The 21,098-nt window shown below is 42.5% G+C and overlaps 1 protein-coding gene across 2 annotated transcripts in view; it reads left to right on the forward strand.

Moving 5' to 3' along the window:
* Window positions 1–21,098, forward strand: part of STAM2 (signal transducing adaptor molecule 2) — a 67,785-nt gene that overhangs the window by 29,479 nt on the left and 17,208 nt on the right. The window contains exons 5-11 of one of the 2 annotated variants that reach the window (XM_056117642.1): window positions 1,222–1,368; window positions 3,817–3,886; window positions 4,475–4,664; window positions 10,600–10,694; window positions 14,476–14,555; window positions 14,977–15,064; window positions 16,339–16,393. In XM_056117642.1, coding sequence (XP_055973617.1) covers window positions 1,222–1,368; window positions 3,817–3,886; window positions 4,475–4,664; window positions 10,600–10,694; window positions 14,476–14,555; window positions 14,977–15,064; window positions 16,339–16,393 — 725 coding nt within the window. Of the gene's footprint in view, window positions 1–1,221; window positions 1,369–3,816; window positions 3,887–4,474; window positions 4,665–10,599; window positions 10,695–14,472; window positions 14,556–14,976; window positions 15,065–16,338; window positions 16,394–21,098 lie in introns of both variants that reach the window. The other variant, XM_056117641.1, reaches the window with a different exon arrangement.

A 21,098-nucleotide genomic window follows, 5' to 3' on the forward strand; every position in this document is an offset into this window, starting at 1 on the left:
ATAAATTTGATGTGATTTAACTATTTAAAATTATTTTTTTAAATTTAGAACCTCTTTATCTTCTCATTTATATGTCAACTACTGATAACTATTTTAAGCACTTTGCATATCCAGTCTTGCTTAATGCTCTTAACGACTCCAAAAGTTATTCTTTGTTATTTCTATTTTGTAGATGAAGAAATTGAACTTAGTATTAAATTGCCATGGTCTTGCAACTTAGACAGTAAATTTACTGTGGCTCAGATTTTTAAATTTTTATTATTATTATTATTTTTTAATGAAGCACCACGAGATACAGTTAAAGACTTGCAAACTTTCAGGATTACATCTGTTATATAATGATTGAATACCCATCCCTCCACCAGTGCCCATTCTCCACCAACGATGTTTCCAGTATCATTCTTACCCACCCCCACCCTTTCTTGCCCCCCTGCCTTTGTGGCAGGCCCATTCTCTCTGACTCTCTTTCCCTTTGGGTGTTATTAAGGCTCAGATTTTAGTTTAGACTATCCACCATTTTGTAGCACAGCGCGTAGGGCATTTGCCTTGCATGCAGCCAACATGGCTGACCCGAGTTCGATTCCTCCACCCCTCTCGGAGAGCCCGGCAAGCTACCGAGAGTATTTCGCCCGCACGGCAGAGCCTGGCAAGCTACCCGTGACATATTCAATATGCCAAACACAGTAACAACAAGTCTCACGGAGGAGACGTTACTGGGCCTGCTGGAGCAAATCGATGAACAACGGGAGGACGTGACCATTTTGTGCTGATTCTAATAGAGATGTGGAGTGAAGGGCCTTTATTTTAAGGATTTTCACCTTACGGTGGTTGTTATTGATTCTTTTGGGATAAAAACTCAGAAGCATTATTCTCATTCTACTAGCATCAAAAATCACAAAACTTTAGACTAGATGTTGTAAGAAGTAGCACCTAGTCTAGGCAGCACCTAAAAAATCGATCTGATTTTCAGAATAGTGAGAAAATTAAAAAATTGAAAACAGAAGATTTATTTTAGTTAGATTTAGAGACTGTCATGTCACAATTTGTTAGAAACTGTTGATATCTTAATATGTAAACAGACATCGAATCAGATTCTGCTAGGGAGTGCTGAAATTTTCTTGAGATTCTTATAAGCTGAGAATTTTGATAGTTTTGGCTCTTTCGACTAAGTAAAATGTTTACTTAAGCTATAGTTTTCTTTTTTTGTCTTTTCTTTCAAAGGCTCATCCTAAAGTTTGTGAACAACTAAAATCTTTAATGGTGGAGTGGTCAGAAGAATTTCAGAAAGATCCACAGTTCAGTCTAATATCTGCAACTATTAAATCAATGAAAGAAGAAGGAATCACTTTTCCTCCGGCAGGATCTCAGGTAAGAGACTCATTCATCATTTATCCCCAGGGTTGACCCAGAGCTCTTGTTTTTTTTGGTTTTAGGGCCACAGTTGGTGATGCTCAGGACTTGCTCATCGCTCTGCACTCAGGAATTGCTCCTGGCAAGGATTGAGAGACCATATCGGGTACCAGGGATCAAACACACATAGGCAGCATGCAAGGCAAATGCCCTACCCACTGTCACTGTGAGATTACAAAGTTTTTCTATGATTGGGTTTCGGGCATACAAAGTTTCAATACCAGTTCCTTCACCAGTGTCCACTTCCCTCCGCCAGTGTCCCCTCACCTGCAACATCATTTGCCTCCCACCCACCAATCTGCTGCTATAGGAGTCTTTTTTTTTTTTGCTTTTTGGATCACACCTGGTGATTCACAGGGGTTACTCCTGGCTCTGCACTCAGGAATTACTCCTGGCAGTGTGCAGGGGACCATATGGGATGCTGGGAATCGAACCTGGGTCGGCCGCGTGAAAGGCAAACGCCCTACCTGCTGTGCTTTCGCTCCAGCCCCCAAGAGTCTTTTTTTTTTTTTTTTAAAAAATGAGGTTTTGCATTGTGGTTTACAGTACTGCTGCTGATAGGATCTCAGACACACACTTTATCACTTTTCAGCCCCACCACTTCCTCCTGGTTGAATACTTCCCTCCACCACAGATATTTCACCCTCCGTGTCATATCCCCCAGTGCCCTCAAGTGGCGTGTTTGTATCCTTGTACTCTTGGATGGCATGCCTCTTATGTCTAAGCTAAGTACCATGTTTGCTCATGATTTCCTGCCTCTGTTTCACAGTGCCTGGCAAGAACCATGCCTTATATTTGCTAGGCGTTTTAACTATTGGGATTTTCTCTGCCTCTCTGAACTTTGAGAAGGGAGTTGGCCTTAGATAATATGGGCCATGTTCCTCGAACCTTAGAGTCAAGCAGAAGGCAGAGATGTTTGAGAGAGAGTTTATATGCAAGGAACTCATAGTGAATAGTTTTCCAGCATAGGAATTTGTAGTACGATTATAAAGATTTGGAAGGTAACCATATACCGATGAAAAAGTTATAACTGACGAATGGACAAGGGATGGAAAGGCCAGATGCTAGGAGCAAAGTAACTATAGACCGAGATGGTAAAGAGCTAGAATTTCAGGTGCATCTCACAGGTAAGGAGGAGAGAGTGGTCACATTGTGGGAGGAATAACACAGGTACATGCATGGAACTAGAAATGTCAACACCTGCTTTTCTGTTTGTTTGTTTCTCGCCACACCTGGCAATCCTCAGAGTTTACATCTGCCTCTATGCTCGGGGATCACTCCTGGAGAGTGTGGCAGTGGCTGGGGTAGAGGTATTGGGCAGGGGGGATCATGTGGGGTGTGAGGGGTTGAACCCGTGTGGGCTGCCTGCAAGGTAAGTGCCCTGCCCACTGTACTGTATAGACTCAGCCCCAAGGCTTATCTTGTTTTCACTGCCTCTTGTCCTCCACTTTAACATTAGAATAGGGAAAGAGACAAGGAAGAATACAAATTTTATTTTTTTTAAATTGTCACGGTAGACTACAGAGACAAAAAAATAGTCTTTAAAGCTGAGTAGGCCTGAGGTATAAGGTAGAATGTGAGAAGAAAAGTCTTGAGTGATGGAAAGCAAGCTCTTTCCTGTTCTGTCCTTCCTGCATGTCATTCTTTGAAATCTTTGCAACCACTGGTTGATGGTTTAGAGTCTCAGGCATCTCTTGTGTGCTATTCATCTGGAAGGTGACCGTGTCTTGGTCCTCTGGGATGTGTGAAGAGCCATCGGCGTCCTATGGACCACCAGGTCCTCCCTCTTCACTTCAGTCATTATCAGAGCCTCGTTGCTGGCACATCCCCTCTTTTTCTCATTTATTTATTTATTGATTGATTGATTTTTGGGTCACACCCGGCAATGCTCAGGGGTTACTCCTGGCTTTGCACTCAGGAACCACTCCTGGCAGTGCTCGGGGGACCATATGGGATGCTGGGAATCGAACCCGGGTTGTCCGCATGCAAGGCAAACGCCCTACCCGCTGTGCTATTGCTCCAGCCCCCAGCACATCCCCTCTTGCTCCACGCCTGCAGTGTCTCTTACCTGAATAGAACCTCTTGGACCGTTGGCCGCAGAAGGTCCCATCAGGAAAGACCTGTATTTAGACCCAGCTCTGGGTCAGGGACTAAGATGGACTTGTACTATGAGCCAGTTCATGTCCTTCTGTGCGTTCTAACATTTTCTGGAAAATGGTGGTGTTTGGTTTGTTTATTTGAAAATAACTAAAGTCTTTATGAAGCTCTTCACTCATAAATGAGACTCATGAGTTACAGAGGATTTTTTTTTTAATGAGCGTGTGTGAGTGATCATAAAGTAAAGTAAGTAGACCTTGTGTTTTCCTTAAGAGGGCAGTTGTGCTCACTTTGCTCATACATTTACAGACAGCCCCAGCTGCTGCCAAGAACGGGACAGCATCAAACAAAAACAAAGAAGACGAAGATATAGCTAAAGGTAAACGGTTGTGCCCATGCAGTGTAGTGTGTTTAAGCATCCTTGTCAGAACAGTTTATGGAAACAAAAATTATAATGAAGTTGGGGATGCTTTAGTGCTTTACCTCAAATCTAAAAACTCATATGGTAGGACAGATTCGAAAAGCAATTGATGTGATGAATTTGACTTCTAATCCTTGTCAGTAATCTGTATTTAATGTTCTACCTTTGGAGAGAGTACATTTCACCTTTTCTTTAATGCCAGCATTGTGAGTCAAGCAGAGAAATATGTTCACGGCTTGTCCTATATGGAAAACTACCCATATTATAATGTCACAATCTGTTTGCTTTAAAAATAATAGCTGCTGTATATGGCAGACTGTGATAATAAGGAATGAGCAAAACTTTATTTAAAAAAAAGAGTCGTGATTCTCTGTTCCCTCTACCCCCCTAAGAAAGTTAGCTTGTGTTTTGCATTTAACTGTACAATTAAAATCCTTGGTTTATTCTTACTGAATATTACATTGTTTTGTAATATCCTTTTCTACTTTAAATGTAATCAGTATTAATTGTGCCTATCCTGTTTTGCGTTTTGATGTTTCAAACTAGCTATTGAATTGTCACTGCAAGAACAGAAGCAACAGCAGCACACAGAAACAAAATCTCTACATCCACCTTCAGAAATTCAGTTAAATAATAAAGCTGTAAGAAAAGTGAGAGCTTTGTATGATTTTGAAGCTGTTGAGGATAATGAACTCACCTTCAAACACGGTGAAATTATTATTGTTTTGGATGACAGGTATGTTTTCATTTTTAATCTCTGAAATACTTTGATGTTAGTGTTTGTTCGTCCATTCAGAATGTTGGATATCCAGTTATTTATGTATTTAAATTGTAATTGACCCTCTTCCAACCTGAATTATTTTTCTCTAAAATGAACGAATAAGTAATAGGAGTTTATTATTATTTATTGAGTAGAGTAGTATTGTTTCTTATTTATTAAATGAGTAAAGTAATATGGTTTCTTATTATTTATTAAATGAGTAAAGTAGTAAATCTTAGATTAGAGATGTAATAAGAATGTTGATCATTTCAATTGGGAAACATGTAAATACTGAGTTATCTGAGTGCATTTGCCTTCAGAATTGTGCATATGTAAAGTATTGGCAGAAACACTATAAGAAGAACTGTTGCTGTGTTGCCTATGATTGGGCTGGAGCAGTAGCACAGCGGGTAGGGCATTTGCCTTGCACGTGGCCAACCCAGGTTCAATTCCTCAGTCCCTCTCGGAGAGCCTGGCAAGCTATCTTTGAGTATCCCGCCTGCACAGTAGAGCCTGGCAAGCTCCCCGTGGCATATTTGATATACCAAAAACAGAAACAATAAGTCTCACAATGGAGACATTACTGATGCCCGCTCGAGCTAATCAACGAACAGTGGGAGAACAGTGCAGTACAGTACAATGCCTTTGATTTGAGCAGCTGAGAGCCACGCTTGGCTCCTCCCCAGCTCTTAACTGCTTCTGTGCCCCCACAAGGACTGCCACAATCATTTGAACTTGTCATGAAATCTGTCTATATTGGGCTCAGTTCTGCCCCCTGCTTTAAAAGATATTGGTGAAATTTACATGAGCTAGACTTAACTGCTTGTTACTAAGAACAGAGATTGCAGATATATTTGGTACCATTATAAATAACTTATTAGTGCTGCATTAGTGTCCTTTTGAACATGTAGGTGGTTCAGTCCATGGCACTGCCTGGGTGATCCCTGAGTACAGAATCAGGAGTAAACCCGGTCTTCTGCTGGGTATTCACCCTCCCCTCCAACCCCCTCTAAAAAGGGTTAATACAAAAATGGTTGTTTTCTGCAGCAAATATTTGTTGAGAAAAAGTAGGTTCTGCTAATGTTACAAATTGAAGGGGCGAGGCTGCAAGCCTGTTGTATGTACATGCTTCACATTACGAGGGTCCTGGGTTTGATCCTCGGTATTAAGTAAAGACATGACTGTTCTGACCTCAAAAAAGGTTAAAGTAAGAGTGTTTACTTTATTCTACAGATCTTTGTATGAAATGCAGATTGTAAGTATCACGAGAGAGGGAAAGCTGGGGGCCTGGGAGAGAATAGATCACCATCTGGTGTGGGCGTCTGGGAACAGTCTTGCCTAGGGTGTCCATTTCAGGTTAAATTTGATTTGGATGGGGCAGGAAAGGTTTTTCAGGAAATTGAGACTTGGGCTGATGGGGTCGAGTGTGGTCCTGGGTTCCCTCCCTGGCATTCCATGGACCCCTGGTTACCTGCTAGATAAGGCCCGGGTAGCTCCTGTGCACTGTGTTCACATATATATATTTTGATTTTTGGGTCACACCCGGTGATGCACAGGGTTTACTCCTGGCTCTGCACTCAGGAATTACCCCTGGTGGTGCTCAGGGGACCATATGGGATGCTGGGAATCGAACCAGGGTTGACTGTGTGCAAGGCAAACACCCTCCCTGTTGTGCTATTGCTCCAGCCCCCACTTAGATTTCTTAAAGGTGTTTTTTTTTTGTGTGTTTTTTTTGTTTTAAAATAATCCTTTGGTGTGGAACAGGTGACCCCTAAAGGGAAAGTAAATGAAAATCAAGGTGACAAGGAGATGTGGACCCTGATAACTGACAGCTCATAATGTCAGGCTGCTGAAGGGGGTTTTAATGAGAATATTTACAAAGGAACTGGAGTTTATGCTTTTGACTGTCACCCGCAACTCTAACACATTAAAAGGGTGTGTAAAATAAACAGGAGCAAAGCCACAAAAGGAGTGCCTTTTGCTGTGAGATTCTGAGCACTTCTAAAAGGAAATTAATCAGAAAATTGTTCCAGGTGGCGGGGGTGGGGCGGTGCTGGGTGAGGGCTTGGTGATTGCACAACAGGGTGGAGCTTTTGCTTTGCCTGCAGGATGCCCAGGTTCAGTCCCTCAGCGTTGCATGTGCCCCCGAACATAGAACCAGAAGTAGCCCCAGAACACGGCAGGGTGTGGCCCCAACCCTAAGCAGGGGGAAAAGTGTCTAAAATAGATTGCTGCCCAACAAGGTAGAGTTCTCACCCATGGCACAGGTCCTCCACCCCCTGTCTGCGTGGGTGTGCTCCAATCTTCTTTGGGGTGTGATAACTTAATTTTCCTCTGACTTTTCTTTTGTGACTATTGTGAATTCTTGATGTCATTTGGTATATGTGTGGCTTTACATGTAGTAGAGTCTGCTGACTTGCCGCCAGAAAAGATTACATTATTGCACTGCACATGTCTCAGTGATGTCTAATTGAAGCACAAAGTCATTAAATAGCTTAGATTGATACAGAACTATTTTCAGCGGTGGTCTATATCCTATGGAAATGAAAAGTGCTTCAGTGAAAATTTCACATACCGGGAGCTGGAGAGATAGTGTAGGGGTTAAGGAGAGTGTGCTTGGCGCAGGGCTAACCCTGTGTCTTAATTCTTGTAATTCATGCTTAACCGGATGTCACTATCCCCTCTTTACTTGGCTTTCAGAAATGTTAACTCAATCATCCATTTGCGGAAGGTAAAAAGTTCATGTCTCTTAGACCCACATTAGTTTTCACTCAGCTGGCTTTCGTTCGTACTATAAAAAGCCCCAGATATAAACACTGCATTAAAAAAAAAATTTCTTAATTATCAAACGGCTTGTGAAGACTCACCATGCCAGATTACCTTAATTTAGAAATTTTAAATCGACCAACATTTCGTGCAATTACTTGGTGACAGCGGAGGGACTGTCAGAGCCTAATCAGTCCTGGAAAGGTATCGTCGTGCCCTGGGGGTGACAGGTCATGGTTTTGTTTGCGCTTCGATTTGATCAAGGAGTTGCAGCAGTGATTGGAGGGAGAATTACACACTTGATTAGGACCACTAACTGTAGTTGGATGTAACTGTGTCTCTTTTATTTTGTTCTGTCTATTTCACAGTGCTAGGGGGTAGAGGCCAGGGCTCACATGTGGAAGACTGTGCGTGACTTCTGCCGTGCAGCCCCAGACCACTGAAATCGTTGCTAGGTTCTAATAAAACCCATGTATCCATTTCACAGGGTTCTGTTTTTATATGAACATTCCTTTGAGTTCTGCCTTCCTTGGTGAAATGGAAACTAACTTTAATGTATGTGTGTAAGAGGACCAGAATTTCTCGTTCCGTGTAGATGCCAGCAGCTACAATGTCTTGGAAGTGTCAGTACAGAGATTAGTTTCTGGGTTTCATAATTTGGATAATAGATAATTTTATATTTTTGGTACTTGTAAAGCCGTATGATATTTCAGAATCACAGAAGTGGATTCAGATAATAAAATTCCTCTTTAAGGCTGAGATTTAATCCCCAGCACCACAAAAACCAGACACCAAAGAAATTCATCTTTAATTATGCCTGCTCACCAAGTAAAATGTCTGGAAAAGATTAGACAAAAATTATAATTATTTTTTAACTTTATGATTGTCCTTGTAGAAAATCCAAGAGAATAATGGACAAACATAGCTGTTGATAAGAGTTTAATCAAGATTGTTGGATACAGGTTCAAAATACAGTAATAAACTCTAATCAGATTTTTTAGAAATGTAATTTCAAAAAGGTATCATTCTCACTGGTAGCAAGAATTATAAATGGTCCCCAAATTACCAGGCACTACAAAAAATTTTAAAGTTCTTTTAAATATATAAAGGAAAAGAAATCGATGAATAGAGAAATACCCTATTCATGATAAAGAAATCTTGGTAATATAAACATTTGGTGTTTTTTTTTTAGTATTATTGCATAAACTTTGTGCATTTCTAATTAATGTCAAAAAAGGGCTTTTTAGTTTTGAAGCCGTACCATACCACAGAGCGCCCAGGAGCTGGTCCTGCTTTGTACTCAAGTGTCATTCCTGACAGTCAAACCAGGGTTGACCTTAAATCCTGAACTGTCTCACCAAACCTCCCACAGGACTTTTTTTCCGAAACCGAAGAACCTTAAGATAAATTGTAATATTAATGTGGGGACATCATCTTCCAGGTATTATGACACATTAGCAAACTGAAGTAAATAAGTACTTAGCCAGAAAAGGCTTATGAACAGGTAGCAGCTTGCTGTTTGAAAGATAGGCCATCATAAATTCATAGAAAAATTAATATACAGGGCTGGAGAGAAATTTCAGTGGATAAGGCACTTTCCTCACTTGCAGCTGACCTGGGTTCAATCCCCAGCTTCACATAGACTCTCCTGAGCCCTGTGGGGGCGTGATTCCTGAGTGCAGAGTCAGGGGTCAGCCCTGAGCACAGCTTCACACCTTCCTTAACCCCTGTGTAATGCTCTGGTCCACAGATCTCCCTCCTCCCTCCCTTCCTTCCTCCCTCTCCTCCCTCCCCCCTTCTTTCTTTTTTGATGTTTAGCAGAAAGGATAGATTGCTAAATTTGATAACTTGAGGAGGACAAAGAATAAAACAAACCATAAGCATACGTTAAAAGACAAGGACGGAATTTTGTCTAAACGGTACAGGGGATAAGACAATTTCTTTGCACGCAGCTTACTGTGGCCCTCAAATGGATCAGATAAAGTCAGATTTTTTTTTTTTAAAAAGGCACGTGCCCATCTAAGAATAGGTACATGTATGGTATAGAAATCAGTGACTATATAGAGAATATAAAGAACTATAGTTCTGTGAAAAAAGCAAATGATGCAGTGGAAAAATACCCACTAGATATTTGAATAGTATAGAAAACAGTGACTATATAGAATATAAAAAGAACTCTTATAGTTTTGTGAGGGGGGGAGGGAGCTAAGAACCCCGTGGAAACAGAAAAATGGATATCAACATGAGTAAGCATTTTCTAGAAGATGCGGTTGGAGTGGCCCGCAGACTCATGGATGCTTGGGAAATGCAAATGAGCGCAGCAGTGAGATACGATTTCTCTTGGTAATCATATTGCTTGGACAGTTAGCAGAGAGAACATGGCTTTCTCGCTTGCTGCTAAAGGGAAGGAGGATGATGCATTGCTATATCCGCTTTAGGGAACATTTGGCATTGTGAGAAGTTTAAAAATACACGGGCAGGAAGATTGCCACACAAACTTTATGTCACTTTATGTGGCACAGAAGGGTAGATGCTGGGTTGTTTATTATAGGGTGGATTTCAGTGTTACGTGCTTTGAAGCCAGGGTCAAATAGGAACAATTACTAATTGGTTTTAAACTTGACATGGGTGCCTTTATGTTGCTTTTCTCTATCTGTCACTAAATTCAAGAACAACGATTGCTTTTTTTTCTGCTTTGGACGGTGCCTCGGCAGCCATGCTCAGGACTGCCAATGGCTGAACTTGGTAGGGTAGGGAGGTTCATGGGGTGCCATGGTCTGAACCCAGGTCCATGTATGTGCTCCAGCGTTTGGACTTGCTCCCTGGACCAAGAAGAACTTTGTTGTTTGTTTGTTTTTACTTGGGGGCCACATTCAGTGGTGCTCATGACTTCCTCCTGGCTCTGTGCTCAAGACTCGCTCCTCATGGTGCTCTGGGCACCACATGGGGTGTTGGGGATCGGACGTAGGTCAGCCACACGCAAGGCTGCCCCTGTCCTATCTCTCCGGCCTGAGTCGAACTATTTTTAATTAAAGTTGGATGTGAATTTATTCTCTTAAGTAGCCTAAATTTAAATTTTATTTCTGTGGACATCAATGTACTAAAATACAGAGGAACAAATGACAATTTTGCACTGTATTTTCAGTGATGCCAATTGGTGGAAAGGAGAAAATCACAGAGGAATAGGACTCTTCCCATCTAATTTTGTTACAACTAATTTAAACACAGAGTCTGAGGCAGGTAAGTCAAATCTTAGGGAATATAAAGCTATTATCTAAGTTTTGTTCTACTTAAATTTTATGGTTTAATTTTAAATATAAAGTTGATTGGCTTTTGATTCTTGTGTTAAGTGGTTTACTTATAGACAATACAGTTTCACCTACGTTTTAGGGAATTGAGGGTTAACATTGATAACCATGTTCTCCAGGAATTATTTCCTCATATCTTAGATCCTTTGAGAATTAGTTACGTATGTTATGAGAGAACGTATGTGGCCATTCAGTCTAGTTTTATAGCATCAGTGGCAGCCTCTGTCTGTTCAGTCAAAAAATATTGGTTTTATTTAAGCATAAGTGGTGTGGGGAGGCCTCATTGACGGAGTCTGAGTGTGATTACAGGGGTTAGATGTACCTCAGGGGCCAGAGTGATTAGTACATAGGTAGGGCATTTGCCTTGCATGCAGCTGACATGGGTTCAATCCCTGGCACCCCATATAGTTCCTTGAGCCTGCCAGGAGTGATCCCTGAGCACTTTAAGCACCACCGGATACGGCCCCAAAACAAAACAAAATATCCTTTAGTTTTCAGACTCACCCTTAGATGGCCCTACGGAACTTGAGACTACAGTAACCAAATAAAAACTAGGCCCCTGTTTGATCGTTTAAGCTCAGGTGCGCAGGTTCTTAGCTGCGGAGGGCCATGCCGAGTGCTGCCATTTATCACCCAGGCCGTGAGAATGGGGAAGCTAATCGGAGAGGACGGATGGTTTCAAGGAAAGTAGCTCTCGGTGTCTGAACACTTGTTTATCGGCTTGCGGCTCTGTCCTCTTCATGCACAGTTTTACCGAACCCTCAGGATTCTAATAACCATTCTTCCTTCCTTTTGCTGATAAGCACATCGAGGTTGAGAGGTTGAATGGCCAGCAGGTGAGAGAACCAAGATTCGGGAGTTATTGAGCCCCTAGAATGACCTTCTATTTACTCACTGGGGGCCAGAACTGTGCCAGTCCTTACCAGTTGTATCGGGAAAAACTGGAAAGTGCTCTATTGTGTGTATAGCATCTTTGTATGGATACAGTGGTACATTCAGGGAAAATAATATTAAGAGAGGTGGATACTCATCTTTCCCACAATTTGTAATTTTTTCCTTCTATGTAGAGTAAAAATATACTCCTTTTTCTTTCCTTTTTTTTCTTGCATGGAGTCTGACTATGTAGGTAGGGAAATTGTAGATTCCGTTATTGGGGCCCCACGGAAGTGATTGGGCCCTGGTGGTAATCACGCCCACTGGTGCTGCTGGTACCCCACAGCCACCAGAGTCACATTCCTATGTACTCGGGGAGTGACCACAGTGCTGGGAATCATCCCGGGGTCATCCCTGGAAGGCCTGTGATTTGCCACTTGAAGTGTATCACTGGCCCTTGGTGATACCGTTTTTCTGGCAGGAGATCCTACAGAATGATTTCCCCCTTATAGAGACTGGAAAGGTTGAGTGGCAGTTTTTAAAGTACAAGGTACTGTGTATTTTCTTAATGTGTCATGCTGATTTCTGCTCTTTAGGACGCATCTGCAAGTCAGCCTGATATTTGAGGACAGACTAAGAGTTGGGCCTTTGCTTAGGGCCCCCAGACAGTCCGTTGGCACGTGCCTTGTAAGCCCGAGGCTTGTGAGGCCCCGAGCTCAGGGCCTTCATTGTCTCCTATGCATGAGAGTGCGCTCCCACAGGCTCGAGTACGTGACTCTAGTGCTCCCATGGAGAGTGTTCCCAGTGCTCTGCTGATGTGTAAATATTAGAACTGCCCCTGCACATCACAGTAGTAACCAAGGGGAGGGAGGAGAATTAGAAAAATCTTCTTGTTTTGTGAGTCTTTTTAAAAGTTGTAATATTTTTTCAGGGGCTGGAGCAATCACACAGCGGGTAGGGCATTTGCCTTGCACGCAGCAGACCTGGATTCGGTTCCTCCGCCCCTCTCAGAGAGCCCGGCAAGCTACCGAGAGTATCTTGCCCGCATGCAAAGCCTGCAAGCTCCCCGTGCATGTTCGATATGCCAAACACAGTAACAACAAGTCTCACAATGGAGACGTTACTGGTGCCCGTTTGAGCAAATTGATGAACAATGGGAGGACAGTGCTACAATATTTTTTCAGGAGTGGGGCTTTGGGAGGCGCCTGAGGGGTGCTCAGAGGGCAATTATCAACCTGCCAACCTGAGTGGTTTAATGCTGCACGCTGCAATAATAGGAGTAACAAACAACCCCAGTGGTGCCAAGGGCTTCCGGAGCTACACTGGGTGGTGGTGGTGTGGGGCACACGGTGTCAGGGGTTGAACTGGGGTAAACTGCACCCCTGTACATAGTTTTATTGTAGGGATATTTTGGGGGGATGGGTGGGGGCAATACTCAGCATTGCGCAGGGCTTATTCCTGGCTCTGCCTTTAAAGATCATTCCAGGAGTTCCTTGTGGTAGGGGGACACTCTATGTGGCACATGGGATAAACGTGGATCCGCTGTTAGACCAAGGACTCGAGCCCTTAAACTCTTCCTCCAGCCCTTTTATTGTAGTTTTGATCAAAATTTGCCTCTTTTTTGAGGGCAGGTGGGGGGGTGGGAGGACAGATACCAAAACACTAACTTTTGGTAGGCCAAATACCTAGCAGTGCACAGGGCTTCCTCCTGGCTCTGTTAGGGATCACTCCCGGTGGAGCTCGGGGAATCAGTTGTGGTGCTGGGGATCGAACCAGGGTCGGCTATATGCAAGACAAGCTCTTTAACCCCGGTACGATCTCTGGGGCCCCAAACTTTGCTTATTAAAATCTAGTCTATTAGAGCAGTACTCTAGTGAGCATGTAGTTTTCTGAATGTGTATATTTGTGAATTATTTTCAACCTCCTTATGAAAGGCTTTATTTTATGTTTCATCTGTTGTCAGAGGTAGGTTGAAATCAAGTATTTCTTTGTTGTTCATTTGAATAAATGTCTATTTTTATAGCTAGAAAAGAACAATAAAGGAGCTGACATTCAATTTTGATTATTTTTGTGTTTTTTTCTTTTTGGGAGCTACACCCAGCAATGCTCAGGACGTACTTCTGGTACTGTGCTCAGTGATCACTCCTGGTTAGCTCGGGGGACTATAGGGTATCCTAGGGATTGAATCCAGGTCACCTGATTGCTAGGCAAGTACTATCCACTCTGGCCCAGTAGATTTACTTTTGAATGAGCTAAATAGATAATACTCTCACTGTTCTGCATTTGGTTACTGTAAAGAGATAACAGGTTTTCAGAAAATGCTCGAACTGACACTTCCGATTAGTATTGTTTGCTTGTTCTGCTAGAATATTGTTACTCAAAATGGGGTCCCCTGGGGGATAAAGGAATGATAGCGGAGGTGTGTATGTTGGAGGACTTCTTGGTAACCTTAGATGCAAGTGTGTGTGTGGGGTGGGGGGCTGCTTTCTGTTAATTCATTTAAACTTCCAGAGGGGTTCTGAATAATTCTTTTTCTTCTTTTTCTTTAAAAGGACCAGTAGGCTAAATAAGTTTGGGAATCCTTGACACTAGATTACTATTTTTTTTTTATGTTACTCTTTGGCATATTTCTAATGCCTTGAACAATGCCTGGCAGATAGTAAGGGCTCAGTAAATACTTGTGACATGAATGGGTGTCCTTATGCAGTTGCTAATGTATGTTGATTTTGAAATGTGATGACACCTTTAATTTTTTCCTTAGAGATAATTATTGACTACATATGATGACTAAATACCCAAATAAATTCTGATGAATTTAATTTACTTTGTTTTCATAGCAGCTCTGGAAAAATTGAATGTAATTGATGATGATGTGGAGGAAATGAAGAAATCTGAGCCTGAGCCTGTTTATATAGATGAGGTATGCCTTTGTTTACCTTATTGTGTTTATTATTGAAGCTTTTTTTTTCCTTCTCAATGCCAGGGATCTCAGGGCCTTCAGGGATTCAAGGCATAAACTACTACTGAGGCATCCTACATCCCTGGATCTTCAAAACTTTTTTTTTAAAATTGTGTTTGTGTTTTTGGGCTACGCTCAGCAGTGCTCAGGACTTACTCTTATCTCTGCACTCAGGGGTCACTTCTGGTGGGCTCAAGCAACCATATGTGGTACTGGAGATTGGACCCCAGTTGACCATATACAAAACAAATACCCCCACCTACTATCTTTCCCCACTTTAAGCTTCTTTAAATATATTTTCCTTGAAACTCCTTAGCAAGGGTAATTTTTATAGTCATTGAAATGGAAAATCTTATTTATCAGGTGTCCCTTTGCTTTTTAGGATAAGATGGATAGAACCCTACAGGTACTCCAAAGTATAGATCCAACAGATTCGAAACCAGATTCACAAGACCTCTTGGACTTAGAAGGTACTTGGTGCACATCGGGGGGTTACTTTACATTATTTACTAGTTAACTGCTTAAGATTCTTAAATTTCCTCTGCCAGTGTTTGCTTCTAGAGATTAGAAATTTCTAGTGGGAAACTGTATAATAAACCAGTAAACCATTAGTTGGAAGGTGCTATATGAATGCTGTCTTGTTCAAGGAGGAAGGCTGCGATAGGGCTGAAAGGGCTGGACAGGTGGCTGGCATGCACAGGTCCTGGGTTCGAAGATCAGCACTGGGGCCTGATCCTGAAAGTAGTCCACCTAGCAAAGTATTGGCTAAGTATTGCCAAAAGGAACCCACAGGGGTCCCCTCTCAAAACTAAACCAAACCAAAACAAAACTAAACAAAAAAAAATGAAGAAGAATGTCTTCATATTCCTGTAGTAAGCCCACAAGTGAAACTGGTTGGAGAAATCTACAGTCTCCAAACAAAAGAAAAAATAATAGCTTAAGCATATTAACATGTATCAGAAAGTTTAGAAATTCTCAGTTATTTTAATTCTCTAGTATCATGATTCTAAGGCCAAAATGATACATGATTTGTGTGAATTTTGTAATGTAGTCTTATTTCTTTATAGTCCTCCAGAAAATTTAAACAACTAAATGTTCTATGCCTTTTTTTTGTCCTTTGGGAGAAAAAAAAAAACTCTATGACAAAAGGGCATTCTTTTTAAATCTTCTCATAGAAGAAAGCCAGGTTATGAGATAGGATATTATGCTCTTTATTTTTACCAGTGTTTATATTTGGAAATACAGTGTTTAATTTTAAAATAGTTTAAAGAAATGAAAAAATGTGTATAGCCTGCCCAAAATTACATATGCACTGTGTGTAACTTCAGTTAATGTGATTTAGCCAATAATTTCCTGGATTATTTTTTTCAATTTTATTGAGTCATCAGGTTTCACACTTCTGTGAATGATAGAATTTCATGCATGTAAAATTCTGACACCATACCCACCACCAGAATGTTCACTGCCCTTCACCAGTGTCCCAGGGTCCAGCTATTTTTAAGACTTCGGGATATCTACAAATCCCAGTTAGTAAACTTAGTAGTTCCAGAGAACATGTTAGGATTTCTATTTTGAGTTTGATTTTGCCTTTGGTATTAATGTTGATGCAGCATTGAGATTTTTTTTTCCTAGCAGAAGCTTAATTTTTGGTGTACTGCATTTTGGTGGGTTAATGCATAAAAATTGTCGAATGTCATTTTTTACTTATAAGCGTCAAGATTTAAAACTGCTTTTGTATTTACAGATATCTGCCAACAGATGGGTCCAATGATAGATGAGAAACTTGAAGAAATTGATAGGTGAGATTCTGTGTGTAGGGAATAACAAGTATAGTTTGTCTTAACTTGCTAGGCAGAACTTGAAGGAGATTTTGTGGAATGGCTGAGTCTGTTAAAATTGTTTTTATTAGTTTCCAAAACTCTTATAAATCCAATAGTAAGATAATACTTTTTATTTTTGGCAGCCATCTTTTAATGGTAGTATATTAGTAAACCTAGAATCCTAAGCTCTCCTGATTAGACTGGCAGTTTTCTTTTTTTTTTTTTTTAATTAATTAATTTATTTATTGAATCACCATGGGAAAGGTTACAAAGCTTTCAGGTTTAGGTCTCAGTCATGCAAATATCAAGCACATTTCCCTTTACCAAAACTTATTTTTTACCATGAAGAACCCCAAAAAACCCCACCCCCCACCCCTCCCAGTCCCTGTGGGGCAGATGAATTCTAGTTAACACTCTATCTGCTTTGATTAGATTCATTGTTTCAATAAAAGATTCACCACTATTATTTAGAGTTTACCCCCCCCCCCCCCCCCCGAATCAGACATGCTGACAAAGCATTGTGAAGTGATTTGCTTTCTACAGCTGGGTTCAAGAATTATATGTTGGTTTTGGATTTCTGCTATTTTACTTATTGACCCTGGAAGTATTTCTACTGAAAGTCAGATAGTTAAGAAATTGGTTTCTGTGCTCTGGAGTCGTGGCCGTGCTGGAGAGCCGCTAGTGGGGGGCAACTGGTGGCCTCGGTAGGGCGTGAAGGGCGGACCGAAACGCCCCCCTTCCCATGAGGTTTTAGTCGCCCCCAGTCCCCTGGCTCATACCTGCTGTCCACAAGGCTCCCATGTGGCCGCCATCTTTCTTTCCAGAGAGGAGAAGGCGACTGGGGCAACACCCTTTCCCCTCCGGACAGACCTGATGGCCTGGATTAACGCATAGTCCGTTCACTTTTCTGTTCCAAGCTGCCGGGTTCTGCATTAAGTCCTTGTGCTTCTGGGGCCGTGGCCATGCTGGAGAGCCGCTCACGGGGGGCAACTGGTGACCTTGGTAGGGCGTGAAGGACGGACCGGAACACCCCCCTTCCCATGAGGTTTTAGTCGCCCCCACATCCCCGGCTCATACCTGCTGTCCACAAGGCTCCCATGCGGCCGCCATCTTTCTTTCCAGAGAGGAGAAGGCGACTGGGGCAACACCCTTTAACACCCTTTCCCCTCCGGACAGACCTGATGGCCTGGATTAACGCATAGTCCGTTCACTTTTCTGCTCCAAGCTGCTGGGTTCTGCATTAAGTCCTTGTGCTTCTGGGGCCGTGGCCATGCTGGAGAGCCGCTCACGGGGGGCAACTGGTGACCTCGGTAGGGCGTGAAGGACGGACCAGAACGCCCCCCTTCCCATGAGGTTTTAGTCGCCCCCACACCCCCGGCTCATACCTGCTGTCCACAAGGCTCCCATGTGGCCGCCATCTTTCTTTCCAGAGGGAGGAGGGCGGAAGGGACCAACACCCTTTCCCCTCCGGGCAGACATGATGGCCTGGATTAACGCATAGTCCTTTCACTTTTCTGGCAGTTTTCTTTGTTTCTTGTGCTAGAATGGAGGGGATAATGAGTAATGTGAAATAAAGTTGAATAGAGGCCAGAACACAAAATGTGAACAGGAAACTTACACAAGTTTACTTACGTGAGGAGAAAGTAGTCCTTACAACGTTTTGGGGAGTGGAGAGTTTGGGGAGTGGGAGTGGTGACTTGGGCTATACCTCGCGGTGCTCAGGACTTACTGCACTCAGGCATCATTCATGGTGGACTTGGGGGACCGTATGGGATGTTGGGTTGGCCGCATGCAAGGCAATTACCCTACCCACTTCACTATCTCTTCGATCCTGAGTTCTTATAACATTTTAAGAAAGCCTATGCCCACAAATTTTCTTTTGTTTTCTTCGTTGTAATTTCTCTGATTTTAAATTTTTATTATTTCAGTGGCCCTGCTGCCTTATTCTCAGCCCTGGCGTGGACTCACCAGCCCAGTAGGCCAGATTTCACTGGGATTGACCCAGGTCCCATGCATGCCACTTAAGAACCTTGCCCCACAAGCCACCTCTGGCACCATATAATCTCATTAATGGACATGATCCAGAGATTCAATATAAATCTCTCGGAAGAGAGCACAGAGTGATACACCATAGACAATTAGGACGCCAGAGGCAGGTGGGTGAGGCCCTTCCCTGCCCCAATAGAGCAAGTCCCGGGAGCCGAAAACCTCCAGAATTCAACTGCCTTCATGCTCACGGCCGCTCTCCACACACCTGGGCGAGCCTCACCCAGGAATGAATCTACTCCTGGACATCTCATACTTTACGTCACTGATATCCCAAGAGTAGTGCACCACATTTGATGGGGTTTAAAGTAGAAGGCAACCAATCTTAGGGGGAGATATCTATCTATCTATCTATCTATCTATCTATCTATCTATCTATCTATCTCCCCCTAAGATTGGGGGATATATATTTATTATATATATTATATATAAATATTGTATATATTTATAAGATATATATATATAAGCACACATGGCTCAATCTTTAACAGCATGTTACTAATGTCTTATAGAGGGCTTAATGGCTCCTGGGTGAAATACAACAATCATCACACACTTTCCTCAAAGAAACCTTTTTGTCACATTTTTAGTGGATTATTCACAGCAAGCAATACAAGATAAATTATTTCAGTTCTGCCTTGGGGGTTGGGTTTTGGGATGAAATATGGTGGTGGGAAGGTGTAATGGTGATGGGATTGTTGTTCGAATATTAAATGTAATCAAATATTGTGAACAACTTTATAAAACTAAAATGAAAATATGTATATATTTGGGGGGGAGAGAGAGAGAGAGAGAAAGAAAGAAAGAAAGAAAGAAACCTTTCTCCAAACCCCCAATAAATTGTTTTGTTTTTTTTTTCCTCCATTTTTTTTTCATTTTTTATAATTTTATTTATTGAATCGTCATGGGAGCAGTTGCAGAGCTTTCGGGTCTAAGTCTCAGTCATAAAATGAAACTCCTGTACCTTCACCAGTGCCCATTCTCCACCTCCAACAACCCTAGTATACCCCCATCCCACACCCTCCCCCTACCAGTGGGGCAGATGATTTCCACATTAATCTCTCTCTACTTTGATCACATTCAATATCTTGATACCAGACCCACCATTATTATTTGAGATTTTACCCCAACACTCAGATCTGCTGAAAAGGCAACAGTAGACAATTTGTTTTCTTTTGCTGGTTATGAATAACACATGATGTCACATGTCTGCAGTAGTGGCCGCGCGATTTTGAAATTCCGAAATTTTAACACTTAAATCTGGAGGGATTTCTGCCAAAACCTGCTGGGTTCCAAGATTTGTTGCTGAGTCTCTGGGACCATGTTCGTTAAGCAGCTTGATCAGGAGCCTTCTAGAAAGGCCTTTCATGGGCGGCGACTCGGGGTCTTGTTGGGATGGGGAGGAAAAGGCCGGCTCCACCCCCAACCCATGAGGCCCTGCGTGTCTCGTCACTGCAGACCCAAACCTGACTGTCCAATGGCCTCTGGAGGATGGTGGCCACCGAGCCGCCGAGGGGGAACAGGCTTAGAAAGACCTTTTCCCCCGGGATATCCCTCCTCCATTTTTTTAAAATCTGGTTTTGCTATTCCTTAACAGTAACAACACTGAAGAATAGACACTCGGGAGTTTGAGCTTTTAATTTTGCCTTCTTCTCTTACTGTTCAGCGATTTCGGGAGCAAAGGGAGAAGCCTTAGTGAGTCAAAGGCAAAGGCTTTGAGTTCTAAACCACCTCTGTTTAGCCCCTGCCTTTTGAAGCTGTGGAATTCAGCACAAGGAAAAACAGAAACTGTTTACCTCTCTGCCTTTAACAGAGAAGGGGAGTGGCAATTAGACCTTTCTTTTTGCAGTTGGTTACAAGGGCCTCTTGGCACTGGAGAAATGGTACGGTGGGTAAGGCGTTTGCCTTGCACGTGGTCAACCTGGGTTCAATCCCTGGCATCTCATCTGATCCTCCAAACCCCCACCAGGAGTGATCCCTGAGAGCACAGCCCGGTGTGCCCTGCCCCTCCAAAAAGGATTTTTAAAAAAATAATTTATTGAATCACCGTGAGAGCAGTTACAAAGCTTTCAGGTTTAAGTCTCGGCCTTACAGTGATGAAACACCCGTCCCGTCACCAGTGCACATTTTCCACTACCAAAAACCCCAGTATACACCCTTCCTCACACCCTCCCCCTACCTGTGTGGCAGATGATTTCCACATTACTCTCTCTCTATTTTGATTACATTCAATATTTTGACACCAGACCCACCATTATTATTTGGGATTTTACCCCAACACTCAGATCTGCTGAAAAGGGGCAACATTAGACAATTTGTTTCATATTGCTGATTAGGAATAGTATATGATATCATCGTTGTGCGATTTTGGAATTCTGAAATTTTAATAATTAAATCTGGAGGGATTTCCGCCAAAAGCTGCTGGGTTTCGAGATTTGTTTCTGAGTTTCTGGGATCATGGCCCTTAAGCAGCTTGATCAGTAGCCAGAGGGCCTGTTTGTTGGCGGTGACTCGAGGTCTCCTTGGGGCAGGGGAGGAAAGAGTCAGCTCCACTCCCATCCCATGAGGCCCCACATATTTTGTCACTTTGGGCCCCTACCTGACTGTCCATTGGCCTCTGGAAGATGGTGGCCATCGA

The sequence above is a fragment of the Sorex fumeus genome, unplaced genomic scaffold (assembly GCF_029834395.1).
Source record: "Sorex fumeus unplaced genomic scaffold, SorFum_2.1 ptg000035l, whole genome shotgun sequence".
NCBI classification, from domain to species: domain Eukaryota; kingdom Metazoa; phylum Chordata; class Mammalia; order Eulipotyphla; family Soricidae; genus Sorex; species Sorex fumeus.